Below are 13254 nucleotides of genomic sequence, written 5' to 3'. Positions count from 1 at the left end.
AATAGCCGACTTCGATCGCTAACTGCCAAGACCACCTCGCTTGTACTCTAGATCTGGTACCACCCTCCAAGGATCCAACCTCTCTGGAGAAGATCGAAAGCACCACGGTGAGGCACCAACCCACAGTACAGAGCATATCGACGAATAGGAACCAAGAGGCGATACAAATCTAAAAACAAAGAGAAGGAAGAGAGTAAGAGGCCTTCAGTGACAACGCGCGCAACTGTCGGTCACCAGAGCTAACACGCGCTCGAAGACGAAGAAATGGAGGAGAGACTATGGAGAGAAATATAGAGGAGACAGATTTTTAAGTTCCAAATTTCATGTATTGTTTGCTATACACTTGCACTGTACTTTATATAATGGTGCAAAACAAGTTTTTTTATTGTAAGTAGGTTAGTTGATTTGTCTCGTCTCAAAAATATAGCACTTGTAGCTGTATGGTCCATTCACATATATGAACCATATGGATGATATATATAGACTATTTTTAATATTATGTTTGGAAGAAAGTTTTTTAAATAAGAGTACTTTATTACACACATACAAGAAAAACTGAATGATATTGGGTCTTTGTTGCATTCTACCTTTAATCCATTCGCCTCTTCAACAGCTTCATCTCGTGAGGCAGACGTACCACTCTCCAGTAAAATGGGAATAACTTCTGATCTAACCGTTGGATTGACCTCAAACCAGTGGTATTGGAAATCTAACTCGAAGCTCTATTGTTTTTAAAAATATGGGCTCAATCCCACCAGGGGAAGGTCTCCATCTATATCTAAACATCTGACGCGCATGTGCAAGTTATGCACCTCAAAAGACTCCAAAGGTCCCAAAATCACCAAAGTTCTCCAAAACGTACCTGAACCTAAAAATACTCTAAATATACTCTAAACCCATATAATATACAATAAACAATCATATACCATGGCTAAAAATATGTAAAATGCATGGGATATCAACTCACTCAGACTTAATCTTTTGTTTGTCCTCAAGCAAAACACACAGAGTAGCATTATGAAAGAGGTTTGAAAACAGCCGAGACTCACATAATTTTGAACTCATTATCATCACCTCTACAATGTTGCAAACCACATCAGATCAATTCTAACTTTAAAGGTATATTATATATATACGATATTCTAACTTAGCAAACAAATCCTTCTAACCAGCAACTTCACTACTAAAAAGTGTAGGCTTTACTAACTCCTCTACTGATCTCATTTATTAGATATATAAAAAGTGTAGGCTTTACTTTTTGGACTATCGATTAAAAGACACATAGACTCTTACTCAAGAGAGTTTCTGAACACACATGTAATCTTATATGATCCCTTTCTTCTCTCTTTCCCTTTTCTATGAATCTTTATATCTCAATTCTAATGAACAATGATGCTGATACAGTCCATCTTATTCATCTTCTTTTTGGGTTTTTTTTCTCTATTCTTTTTTTTTCTTGACAAAGTGTAGACGAATAATGGGATCACATGAGACACTCCTACCCCTCGCTTCCAACGATGTGTGATCATTCCATTAGAGTAGAATAATGGAGTCACATGAGATACTCCTACCCCTCTAAACCGCAGGAAATGATTTCAATCTTTTTATAATTATAGATGCCGAAGAGAGAGAGAAAGAGAGAGAGAGAGAGAGAGAGAGAGAGAGAGAGAGAGAGAGAGAGAGAGAGAGAGAGAGAGAGAGAGAGAGAGAGAGAGAGAGAGAGAGAGAGAGAGAGAGAGGAATCAGAAACACACATACATTTACCTTTCAGACTTGCAGGAGGAATCTGATCTATTGTATACCAATCCCCAAGACAAGCAGATTAAGCTCAATTAAGTTGGAGGTCAGCTTTGGTTTCTTCAAACATTCTCAACAAGTGTGGATGATTGGCAGGTGATCCCCTTTAGTATCTCTAATACACTCTGCAGTCAATAAATCTAAGAGTGGTGCTAGAGAGTGGTTAGATAATAAGTAAAATTGAAAAATTTCATTGTCCCATTCTTGACTCAATAAAAAACTTATTGAAAACACGCATTACCGTGAATTGTTCATGCGGTACGGAACAAGGTCACGAAGACACGATGATGGGGTCGCACCCTGGAGGCCATGTAACTGCATGCATCATTAGATGTTTGATCTTGGAATATCTAATGGAGATGATGGTTATATTTATTTCCCCACTAGGCTCGGTTAGCCTTGGTAGTTTTCCCGGTTTAGTATATATATATATATATATATATATGTTATAAGTATGAGTGAATGGCTGGTGTCGTGGAGAAGATGTTTAAGATAAGATTCACATCGATGGAATGATAAGGCTTCTATATGTATTTTTATTAGTTATGGAATACAATTCCACTGCATACAAATAGAGTTGATTGCTTGAGATATTATTAATATACGTTGGGGTGCGGGACTAGGCTCACTGAGTAAACTAGTTACTCATGACTCATTTGTGATGCAGGTAACCAGTAGACGGGAGACCTTACTCTAGGACGGGAAGGAAAATCATTAGCCAGCGGTAGTTTTATTATCCTTGCAAAGTCATTTTGATATATCTTATGTATAAGATTTGTGGACCGAAATCCTTGAGGTTAATTTATAACAAATTTTGAAAGATGCTTTTAAATGATATATAAAGAATGTTTTTAAAGTACAGGTTCCATATGATATTAGTCCTTGTCCGGACGAACTAACTATCGGGTATTGCTTTTTCGGGTTGAAAAGCCTAGAGTGATATCTGATAGGAGCGTTGGTGTTCTTTGGTTGTTAGTCTAAGGTGATCGGAAGTATTCTGAGAACCTCGGATCGACCATCGAGGAACATCGGCCGTGTCATTTCCGGTCATCTACGATCGGGGGTGTCACAAAGGTGGTATCAGAGCATGGTTATACGATGCTAGAATGGGACTTGTTTCAAATGTTTTTCGAGTCAAAATGAGTCGCAAGGATAACTAGGATATGTTGGGTGGTTCCTTCATTTTAGGATAGATAGTCATGGGTAGTTACCTAACAGTGATCTTTCATAACATAAGCACCGAGACAAGATTGAACGAGTGACTGTATTTACCGATGTTACTATCATCAGGATCGAGTTTGCTACCCTCATGGTGGGGTTCACTACCGTCCTGTTAGGAGTCAATAACCTCATGCCTTCCTGCCGTTCTTTTGAGTTCTAATGGGGATGCCAATTCTTTAGAGAGATATATAGGACATAGTTGACACATCAAATACCTCTCTGGGCTCGTGTGTTATCGAAGTCAAGTCTATCCAGCTTATACTGAGACGTACAAGCACCAGAGCCGTACAAGCCTGAATTGTTCAACATTTGTTTGGATCTTAGCGTTGGAGGAAGAGATGGTTCGACTGTAGTACAAGACAATGGACACACATGCACCTTTCTGTTGGCAACAATACATCCTGAATCTTATGATGGAAAAAGTAGCGGGACCACAAGATATTGAAGAAGGACTAAACCGTTCGAGGTATACTTTGCTTGAGGCAGATTTGGGATGCAACACTTAGAGGAGAATATTGACGTGGCCGTTGTTCAGAGAATTACAAGAAGGATTTGGCAGCAAGGTATTTGAAGATGAATGCTATGAGTTGTTGGTCAAGAATTACTTCAAAGAGTTGAGATCATGTTGGATAGATTTCAAGAGTTTAAGAAGTAGTATTTCTACACAAGGTATGGGACCGACTGAAGATTCAGTTTACGGAGTTGGTACAGTGAGATGTTTCCGCCAGGTGGTTCAGGTCGAGTTAATCATATACAACAATTTCAGCATCGAGATACGTGGTCGAGTGAATTGGATTCATCGATTATGGTTTGGAGAATAAGCCAAAGATCATACGGAAAATCTTTGAAAACTTAGCCAAGAATTTTGGAGTAGATAAAAGACCATGGAATTTCAAAGCTTCCAGGAGATGTTAGAGTATGACGTGAATGTTAAAGAAGCTATTATTGCTGAAGAAGTTAACCAAGTCATGGAGACCGTTTATTTTTCAACCGGTGCAGATCAAAGGTCATCAGATCAAGATTGAAGACCTTGAGCCGTTATGGTTGTGACTAGCAAGAACAAAATGGTCGTGATTGTCAAAGTGTGGAAAATTCAGGAACGTTTACATCATTCACACTTTGATGGTTCTTGTGAAGAGTTAGGATCTTAGGTTGTTACTACCACTGCATAAATAAAAGTTATTTTGACCGCAAAAAGTAATGGAGGTGAAGGCAACAATTAACAATAATATTAAAAACCCCAATAACAAAGAAAGACTAAAGGGCCCATCGCTGAGTGGTAGAGCATTCGACTGTAATTCACAAGGTCACCGTTCGAACCTTGTTAGGTCCTTTAACCATTGTTTTATGCTTTGCAATTGCATTTATCTCATTTTAAAAACAACCCCCGTGATCCGTGAGAAGGTGAACCAGATGATGACGGCTGAGTTAATGAATATTACTTCTATATAAGGTCACGGGATCTCATTTCTGATATCATTTCCTACCGACAAAAGCAGTCCTAAACACACACAAAATAATAAATATTATCTCTAAGTTGACAGTAAGAAAGTTAATAACGATAATACTGCTACTGTCCGCTGTTGGTGGTGCAACGCTAAAATTAATAAACGGAAATCAAACACATTATTGGTGACAACCTCACGGGTCATATTAACTATTTGTCCGTATGCAATGCAATACGTATATTCCTTGTATGATGATAATATTTTGTACACATACTATATTTTGTATATTAGCATATACATAATAATATACGTGTATATATAATAAACCCAACAAGAACCAACAAGCAGTCTTATCATACTCTACGTTTTGTTTCCCACTCTCTGTTTCTTCTTTTTTTCATATTTAATTTCTGTGAAGATGGGGAATTGCTCTCAAAGAGCAGCTTCCGACGCTGGTGGCTCTTCAATCATGGAAGAATATTACAGAAGTCGGAGTTGCAGGTCGTTGCAGCCAATAAAGAAGGAGGAAACTCTAGGGTACCTTGTTAGACAAGGTACACTAAGCCCTAGAAGAGTGGGGGCGACAATTCAAGTGTCACCGCAAAGAAGAAACGGAGTTTGGAAAGCAAAGGTGGTGATCGGAAGTAAACAGCTGGGAGAAATTCTTGCAGTTGAAGGCAATACACATGCCTTGATTGATCAACTTCGAATTGCCGCTGCAGAGGCTTCAGCGTCGGAGATAGTCGGAGGTAGAAACTTATCATCCCGAAAAAGCAAAGAGAGTTATTTCTGTTAGGTTTGATGATGGCACGCTGTTATTTTGTTTGTTTATGTTCTACTTTGTAAATCCTTGGAAGCAAAAGTGTATATCGTACAAAAGGTTGAGAATAAATGTACCGATTCTATACTTTACTGACCGTTTTAGGGTGGGTTCGTTATTTCTTTTTAGGACAATTTTGCTTTTGGTTTTGTTATAGAAAAATATGGTTTTGTTGGAATTGGTTAACCGATATGGATACTCCTACAAAAAACAGTGGCTCGTTTGCCAGGTCCTCTGACAAATATATTACGACCAATTCTAAAAAGGAAAGAGAGAAAAACCAGTTGCATATGAGGATAACATTCCCATTACAGAGATTTAGCAGACACTGACACATGTTTTAGAAAGGAGAATTAATCACATGTTGTTCAGAGGGGATATCCATATACTGACGGCATTTTCGATGGAATTTGTTTAGAAAGTGAATGCACCACAAAAGATTTGTCATCTTATATGATAATTAATTTTATGGAAGGTAGCGTTCACAAGGAATTTGGTACGTCGCAATATGCGATGTGATAACTACTGTCCAAGATGTGGTCAGCCAGAAGAAACTATTACTCATACGATCTTCGAATGCCTACTGGTCTTACAAGCATGTGCATTATCATTAACACCGCCAAGTTCTCAAATTTTTCCTATCTCGAGTATCTAATCAAACATGGACTATCTATTTTGCAGGATGAATAGTATTATAGAACCAGCAGAGGATATAGACCCTTATCCTTGGATTATCTGGTACATTTGGAAGACAATGAACGACAAGCTATTTAGAGGTATTGACAGGAACCCATTGGAACTAGTTAGATATGCAGAGAGTGAATGTCAAGCCTGGTACAATGCAAATGATACTATATATGATCCTCCATAGGCACAAATTATTGAAGAAAGCTTGGGTAATATTTGTATAGTGGACCTCCACAAATCAATTCAGTGGAATTGGATTGGTTTAGAAGGATAGCATGGGAAAGATCCAACTCATGGGGACACGAAACTTGAGGAGGCGTGAGACATCACTACACTCAGAACTAGAAGAGTTAAGATGGGCAATAGAGAGCATGTTACAGCATTCGACCTGTCAGAGATTTGGGACATATTGCAAGGATCTGATTACAATGATAATGGACCTACAAGCTTGACCAAACTTCTCGACTGAGCTGGAGATCATTAAAATTCTCCATATGTTTTTTTCTGGATTTCAAGACCAGCTACTTCCCAAAGGTGCAAAATGAAATTGTTGATTCGCTAGCTAAGAATGCCCATTTTTTTCATAGATCTCTTTGTTTTATTATTTTTTCTATCACGGTTTGGTTACCTTGACCACCTCAAATTTCAGTAATAGAATGGCCGTTTGTTGCCAAAAAAAAAAATTCCGAAAGTTGATCATTGCTTATCTTTAACTTTTATACTATAAAACATAAGTCAATTGATAATTATGTGAACTAACATGTGTCCTTTAGATATTTTTTAATTGTTTTGTTTTTATTTCTAAATGAGAGTTAAAAGTTAAAGTTAAAAGTGAAATTTATCTACAACAACTACTTATCTATCTCCATAACTACTTTTAGTCCCAACTCTTTTGCTCATCGTGTGAAACTGTATATAAGGTAAGAATTTTTTACATCAATATGCACTTTACCACTTTTCAATTACATCTTAGACCACAATACACTTGCAAGACACTTTCTCATGGAACCTACAGAGAGAATATATACATATTTGCTCTTCTCATCTTTCTTAGACAAGATGAAAGAGAAAGTATGTTTCTTTATTATTATTTACTCTACTAGTTAATATTTTGTTTTTGTATATTTTTAAATTAAAAATACATATAGCAAATTTTGTTGATATAATAAATTATATTTTTTATTCTCTATAATTTGATATCTACTTTGATATATATTTTTGTTATATTTTAAAAGATATACTTGTACATGTATTCAATGATTGTGTTATGGATGAGTGATATGTGGATGTTTGAAAAACATGGATAACTACATCCCCTAGACTATATTTGCGAAGTGATTTTGCCACATGTGCTCTCTACAACCATTTTTACAAAAACAATGATGACATGGCTAACAAGATTGATGACATGACTTATAGTTAATATGACATAGACAATCACATTTATTACTGGCATATATTTTTGGTAAACTTTATAGAATATGACAATAACTAATACATATGTTGATTTATATTTTTGGTAAACTTCTTAAAATATGGTAATAATTCATAAATCATCACTAAAATAAATATATTGAAATATGCATTATAAATTTTGAATACATTATTTAATTGTATTTTTATAATTATACAATTTTTATTACTAATATTTTCAAAATTTTCTACATCTTTTTAAAAATATTGATAAATTGTTAATCGTAATTTCATTAGTTTCTTTTAGATATCTACAAATTTTATAAATATTATTTAGTTATAATTTTTATTAACTATACAATTTTTATATGATTTTTTTAGTAATTTTATACAAGTTAATTTAATACATTTAACCGAAATAAATAGATAAATTGTTTATCTAAGATTCGAATTTTAAATAAATTACATATATATTATTAAATGTAATATAAAATAAACAAAATTATGTTTTTTTGCTTAATTTATGCTTAAATAATCAACTTTATACTAAATACTAGTCAAAAATAATAAAATATATGATATTAATATATTTCATTTTAAATATACTTTAACTTTTAAAAATTTATCACTGCACATGGTGCAGGAAAACACCTAGTGTGTAATATAAGCATGGAACGACACATGTGGATGGGTGTGGGAAGATAAGCGTGGACATGTAAACATGGACGGGTAAACATCGATGGGTAAACATCGATGGGTAAACATGGTCGGCTATTTGTGGACAAGTAAAATTATGATTAAAATTCAAAATTCAGCATACTACATATCTCATGGTGGAGGACTGTGACAAGCTCAAACCACCGCAGCTTCACAGAGCTCATCCACGACGATGTTGAGCTCAGAATCCATGGTGTGGCTCACCGGGAAGAGGAGCTGACTCGTTTTGACCGGGGGTTTTCGAGGAGAAGATGACTCGTTTTAACTTTTTGGTTTGTCTAGTTTTGTTTTCATCACTCAAGCTTTTTTTTTTCTCGACATGTACGTTGTAGTTATTGGTTTGAACTTATTAGTTTGTTCATCCTTGAAATTGTGGAAACATTGGCATCCATAGCACAGTCTTTCAATATGTTACATTTTAATATCTATGTTTAGTGTTTGGGTTACTACTTTATCCACTATATCAAGCTTCATGGTTATATTAGCGTCTATATCCACAACATAATCAAAATCTTCTCGTCCCCGTCCCCACAGACAAACATTACCGTTGGAGTTGTGTCCTTAAGTTCAACTATTATGGAGGTTTGCTCTGATGAAACTTCTGGAATTTTTAAATTCATTTCCATCCACGTATCATCCGTCCACACATTAAATATCTATTAAGGACAAAGTTGTCAACGGTTTATTGCTGGCTCACAACAAAATATCTTACATGTATGAAATTAGACCTGGGCATTCGGGGTCCCAAACGGGTTTCGGTTTTATCCAATCGGATTTTGGCTTTTCGGATTTATCAAAATCAGTCCCATTCGGATTATATTAAAGTTCGGTTCGGGACCGGTTCGGATCGGGGTTAGTAAATCTTCAAAGAACCGGTACAACCCAATATACTTTCGGGTTCGGGTCCCAATCAGTTTTTTGGTTTTAAAATACCTGATTTTTACCTATTTTTCAACCAAAACATGAGTAAAATCTGTTCTTTAGTTTTAAAATACCTTATTTGTACTTATTTTGTAACCAAAACTTAAGTAAAAATCGATTCAAAAATAAGGAACATCAACCGTGATCATTCAAAATCAAACAAAAAGTAAACATATTTACTGATAAAAAGAAAACCAAATAAATAAAAGCATAAAATGAAAACCAAGTTCTCATGAAATGAGAAACATTGTTTAACGAAAACAAAATCTAAATATAAATACTTCAAAATTCAACGGTCATCTTCAACCATCAACCTTCATGTAATAGAACCATCAAACTTCATGCAATTGAACCACCAACCTTCATGTAATAGATAAGTATTTTAGATGTTCAATATTTCTTAGTGTATTTTGGATACATATTAAGAATTGAGATCATGTTTGGTACAAGATCTTTTCGAGGTTTTGAATGTTTCGGGTTCTATCGGATATCGATTTAGATTCGGATTCGGTTCGGATATTACCCATAACCCGAAATACCACAAAACAAGATCCATTCGGTATTTACATCGGGTTCGGATCAGTTCGGATTTATTTTCATCGGATCGGAATCGGTTCAAATTTTTGGGTTCGGTTTATTTGTCCAGCCCTATATGAAATGACTCTTGAGTGTAAAGAAAAGTCAAAAAATGACCTAAAGAGTAATCAACTCATAAATATAACAATTTCTTCTCCAAAAAAAAAAACCCAAGCTAATATCTAGAATCTTCCTTATTATTACTTGTGCTCTGATAACTGAGTTCCGAAAAAAACAAAAATTTAAGTATCCAATAATTTCATTCTCATACTTATTATTACTTGAGCTCTGATAACTGAGTTCACCGGGAAAATACAAAACCCGGAATGTGTTTGTATCAGTAATACCTGATTTTTGTTTTTATTGTTTGGGGGGTACGGAACAAGAACAATTTTATTGGATGTCAAAAAAAAAAGAGAAAGAGGGATTTAGTTATCGCCATAGATCCACTTCTCAGCGTTATTGGTGTAAGAGACAAGTTCTTGAGGCTTAAACCACAAATTGATCTCATCCTTTGCAGTCTCTGGTCCATCACTTCCATGGATTATGTTCCTGAACCAAATTCACATTTCAAATACAAAACCAAATTTCGATAATGTACTAATACAAATACCAACAAAAAACAGACATACCTCCCAACAACAACAGCAAGATCTCCTCGGATTGTGCCAGGCTCAGATTTCTGAGGATCGGTGGCTCCAATCAGTTTACGTCCGTATCTGATCACACCTTCTCCTTCCCATACCTACAACAAATCAATATCATGTTAGTCTATTTCTTCTCGAGTTTGCAATCAAATTCCAAAAGCTGAGGAGGAGAAAGAGTTTCTCTTACCATGGCGATAACAGGCCCAGAGCTAAGGAAGTCACACAAGCCATTGAAGAATGGTCTTTCCTTGAGATCATGGTAATGCTTCTGCGCGAAATCTTTGGAAGGAACAACAACCTTGATACCAACAAGCTTGAATCCCTTGCGTTCAAATCGAGAAATGATCTCTGATATCTGTTGGTTCACGAGATTAAATTTGCACACATATGAATAACAAACTACACATACACATGAGAGATACCAATTCAAGACTAACAAGAAACCGATACTTTTATTAAGAAAAAAAAAAGATTACCAGTCCTCGCTGGACTCCATCAGGCTTGATCGCAATGAAAGTGCGTTCCATCTGATTGGGACAGAAACGTTCAGAGATATATAGGAGAGGAAAAATACAAAAAAAAAAAATTGATGAGTATAATTACCTCAGCAGCAAAAACCTCCTGATCTTGAACCATGAAGGCTATAACAGAAACAACATATGTCAATAAGTTTCATCATGAACTAATAGAGTGCCAAAGTGTTCGTTAAACCTGCAGCAGGAAGAGCCAAGAGTCCAGTGATCCAACTCTTTGAAGAACCTGATGATCTGGCAAAGTTAGATGCATAGAGAGGCATCTTTCCAGATGCAGTAACCGCAGCCGCCGCACCAATGGCTCGTCCTTCTGAGAAATTAACATATAATAAGACAACATTAGATCTTCAAGTCCAATTTGGCCTAAGTATGAGATCAACAGAGCACAGTTCTCTAAATCCATCAGATCGAACAAATCTCTGAATCCATTTTCCCCAGATTAGCTTAGCAGATTGATAAATCTAAAGGGGCCTCATGAGAAATTAACACTATGATTTATATCCGTTTTCTCAAATCCATAAACGAAATGAATCGGGAATCAAGCAAAACGGTTCTGAACAAGAAGGGTTGATCAGTAAATAGATCGAGGGAATCTAAGAGTAGGCAGAACAAAAGTGCGATTTAAGAAACAACATCTCTAGAGATTTCACTTACTAACAAAGCGTATCTTCAAATAAACTAACGGAGAGAGAAAATGAAACGTACCGGAGAAGAAACGAGCATTCTTAGCTGAAGAGAGAAGAGACCTTGCTGCTTTCGAAGCAGATCTGCAGATTTGGGAGCTCATTTTTTCTTCTTTGTTGGGAGAGAGAGAGTGATAAAACCCGGAAGTGAAACTGAGAGAAGACTCGGGAAATGTGAACGTGATGAGATTTGTTTGGTGGATCTTATAGCCACGTGATTCGGGTCAACCAATCGGGTCAGAAACCCTACCCAAGACAAACATTGGTTTTTATCACGTGTTTTCAGAAAATTAAAAACAAGTGTTGTTGATTGTTATCCAATTCATTAACACCAAAAGGGACTTTCAAAGAATAGCCATCATGAAGCTCCTAAGAGATCAGCGGAAGATCAAGCTCCCCAACCAAGAAATCAGATACAGTAGAGACCAGGACCGGCTCAATACTGTTAGGATTCATAGGACAAAAAAAAAATTTGTACTCTCTAAAATTTATATAGAGATAATGTTTAAAATATTTTTAAAATTTAATCAGTAATATTTTGTACATTTTGTAATGAAAATAAAACTAAATACATATCAAATAATTTTGGGCCCTTTTCAATTTTATTTATTATATTTATAATAATTTATATATATAAAAATATAGATTTATAAAAAATTGGGCCCCTTAATCTATATTATTAAAGTTGAAGTACACATTGATATTGTTTGGCAATATGGATAGTAGTTAAAAAAATAGTACTGTTTGGAAACATGGATAGCAGTAAGTTAGAAAAAAAATAATGAGCTTATGCTACTAAAAAATTGGAAATCAATTACATTATATTAAAAAGTAATAGGTCTATGTTGCTTGATATATATATTTAAATCAAAATAATAATTTAAAATTGATTTATATCAAAAATTCTATCAAAAATAAACATATATTCAAAATTTGATTTTTACTAACATATTTTCCAATAACTATTATAAAAATGTTTTCAATATATATAAGAAAAATATAATACAAAGCCCAATTTCAAACACCGACTTAAATTATGGTTTTTATATTTCACATTAAATTTTAAAATATAATTTATGTGATTATTTATATGATTGTACGTATAAAATATTATTAATTATAAGAAAAATTATTTGATGGTACGTATAAAATACGATTAATTATATGATAACACATATTTTGTAACCTATGATGACACATATAGGATATATATATAATAGTGATTAGGAGTGGGCATTCAAGTTCGTGTTTCGGGTCTTTTTGGGATTTCGTGTTCATTTCAGATCTTTGATGATTTAGTTCGGATTTGGATACTCAATTTAAATAGGTTTGGTTTAAATATTTGGATAGAAAATTAATAATTATTTAAGTATTTTTGGAGTTTTGAGTATATTTTAACTATTTAAGATATTTACGTTTGATTATTTGTATATATTTTCAAGCATTTAAGCAAACTTAAAAGTATCATATATATTCTGAATGTTTTTATATATATAAAATCTAAAAATAATTAATATATATAAGTATATATATCTATTTTGGATACCCAAAATACTTCGATTCGGATCAGGTTAGATTTCAGTTCTTCAAATACTAAAATTTTGAATAATTCGGATATTTAATCAATTCCGGTTCGGATTTAGTACTAATTGGGATCGGTTTAATTCTTCGAATTCGAGTTTTTTGTCCAACCCTAAATAGTGACATAAAAATCAAATAACATCATATTTAAAAAAAAAATACACCCGCACGGGCGTGCAGGTCAAAATCTAGTTATTATTATACGGAGGA

The 13254-nt window shown here is 34.5% G+C and overlaps 2 protein-coding genes across 2 annotated transcripts; one reads left to right on the top strand and one right to left on the bottom strand.

Moving 5' to 3' along the window:
- Window positions 1-2807: 2807 nt before the first annotated feature.
- On the top strand, window positions 2808-7034 carry LOC103853543. The gene has a single exon (XM_033284822.1). The coding sequence runs from the start codon at window positions 4885-4887 to the stop codon at window positions 5260-5262; it is 378 nt and encodes a 125-aa protein (XP_033140713.1). The 5' UTR covers window positions 2808-4884; the 3' UTR covers window positions 5263-7034.
- Window positions 7035-9841: 2807 nt separating this feature from the next.
- On the bottom strand, window positions 9842-11628 carry LOC103853542 (nucleoside diphosphate kinase III, chloroplastic/mitochondrial). The gene is given in 7 exon segments (NM_001302049.1): window positions 9842-10152; window positions 10233-10345; window positions 10435-10602; window positions 10724-10774; window positions 10851-10888; window positions 10959-11090; window positions 11486-11628. Coding segments are annotated over 7 exon segments (708 nt in total). The 5' UTR covers window positions 11568-11628; the 3' UTR covers window positions 9842-10028.
- Between the last annotated feature and the right edge of the window lie 1626 nt (window positions 11629-13254).

Source organism: Brassica rapa, chromosome A02 (genome assembly GCF_000309985.2).
Source record: "Brassica rapa cultivar Chiifu-401-42 chromosome A02, CAAS_Brap_v3.01, whole genome shotgun sequence".
In the NCBI taxonomy this organism is placed as follows: domain Eukaryota; kingdom Viridiplantae; phylum Streptophyta; class Magnoliopsida; order Brassicales; family Brassicaceae; genus Brassica; species Brassica rapa.
The sequence above is the reverse complement of the archived record's forward strand: the minus strand, read 5'-3'. Positions and strand labels throughout refer to the sequence as shown.

Bases quoted from the DNA above. Each gene is read 5' to 3' on its own strand.
- LOC103853543 (XM_033284822.1), top strand. From the start codon at position 4,885: ATGGGGAATTGCTCTCAAAGAGCAGCTTCCGACGCTGGTGGCTCTTCA.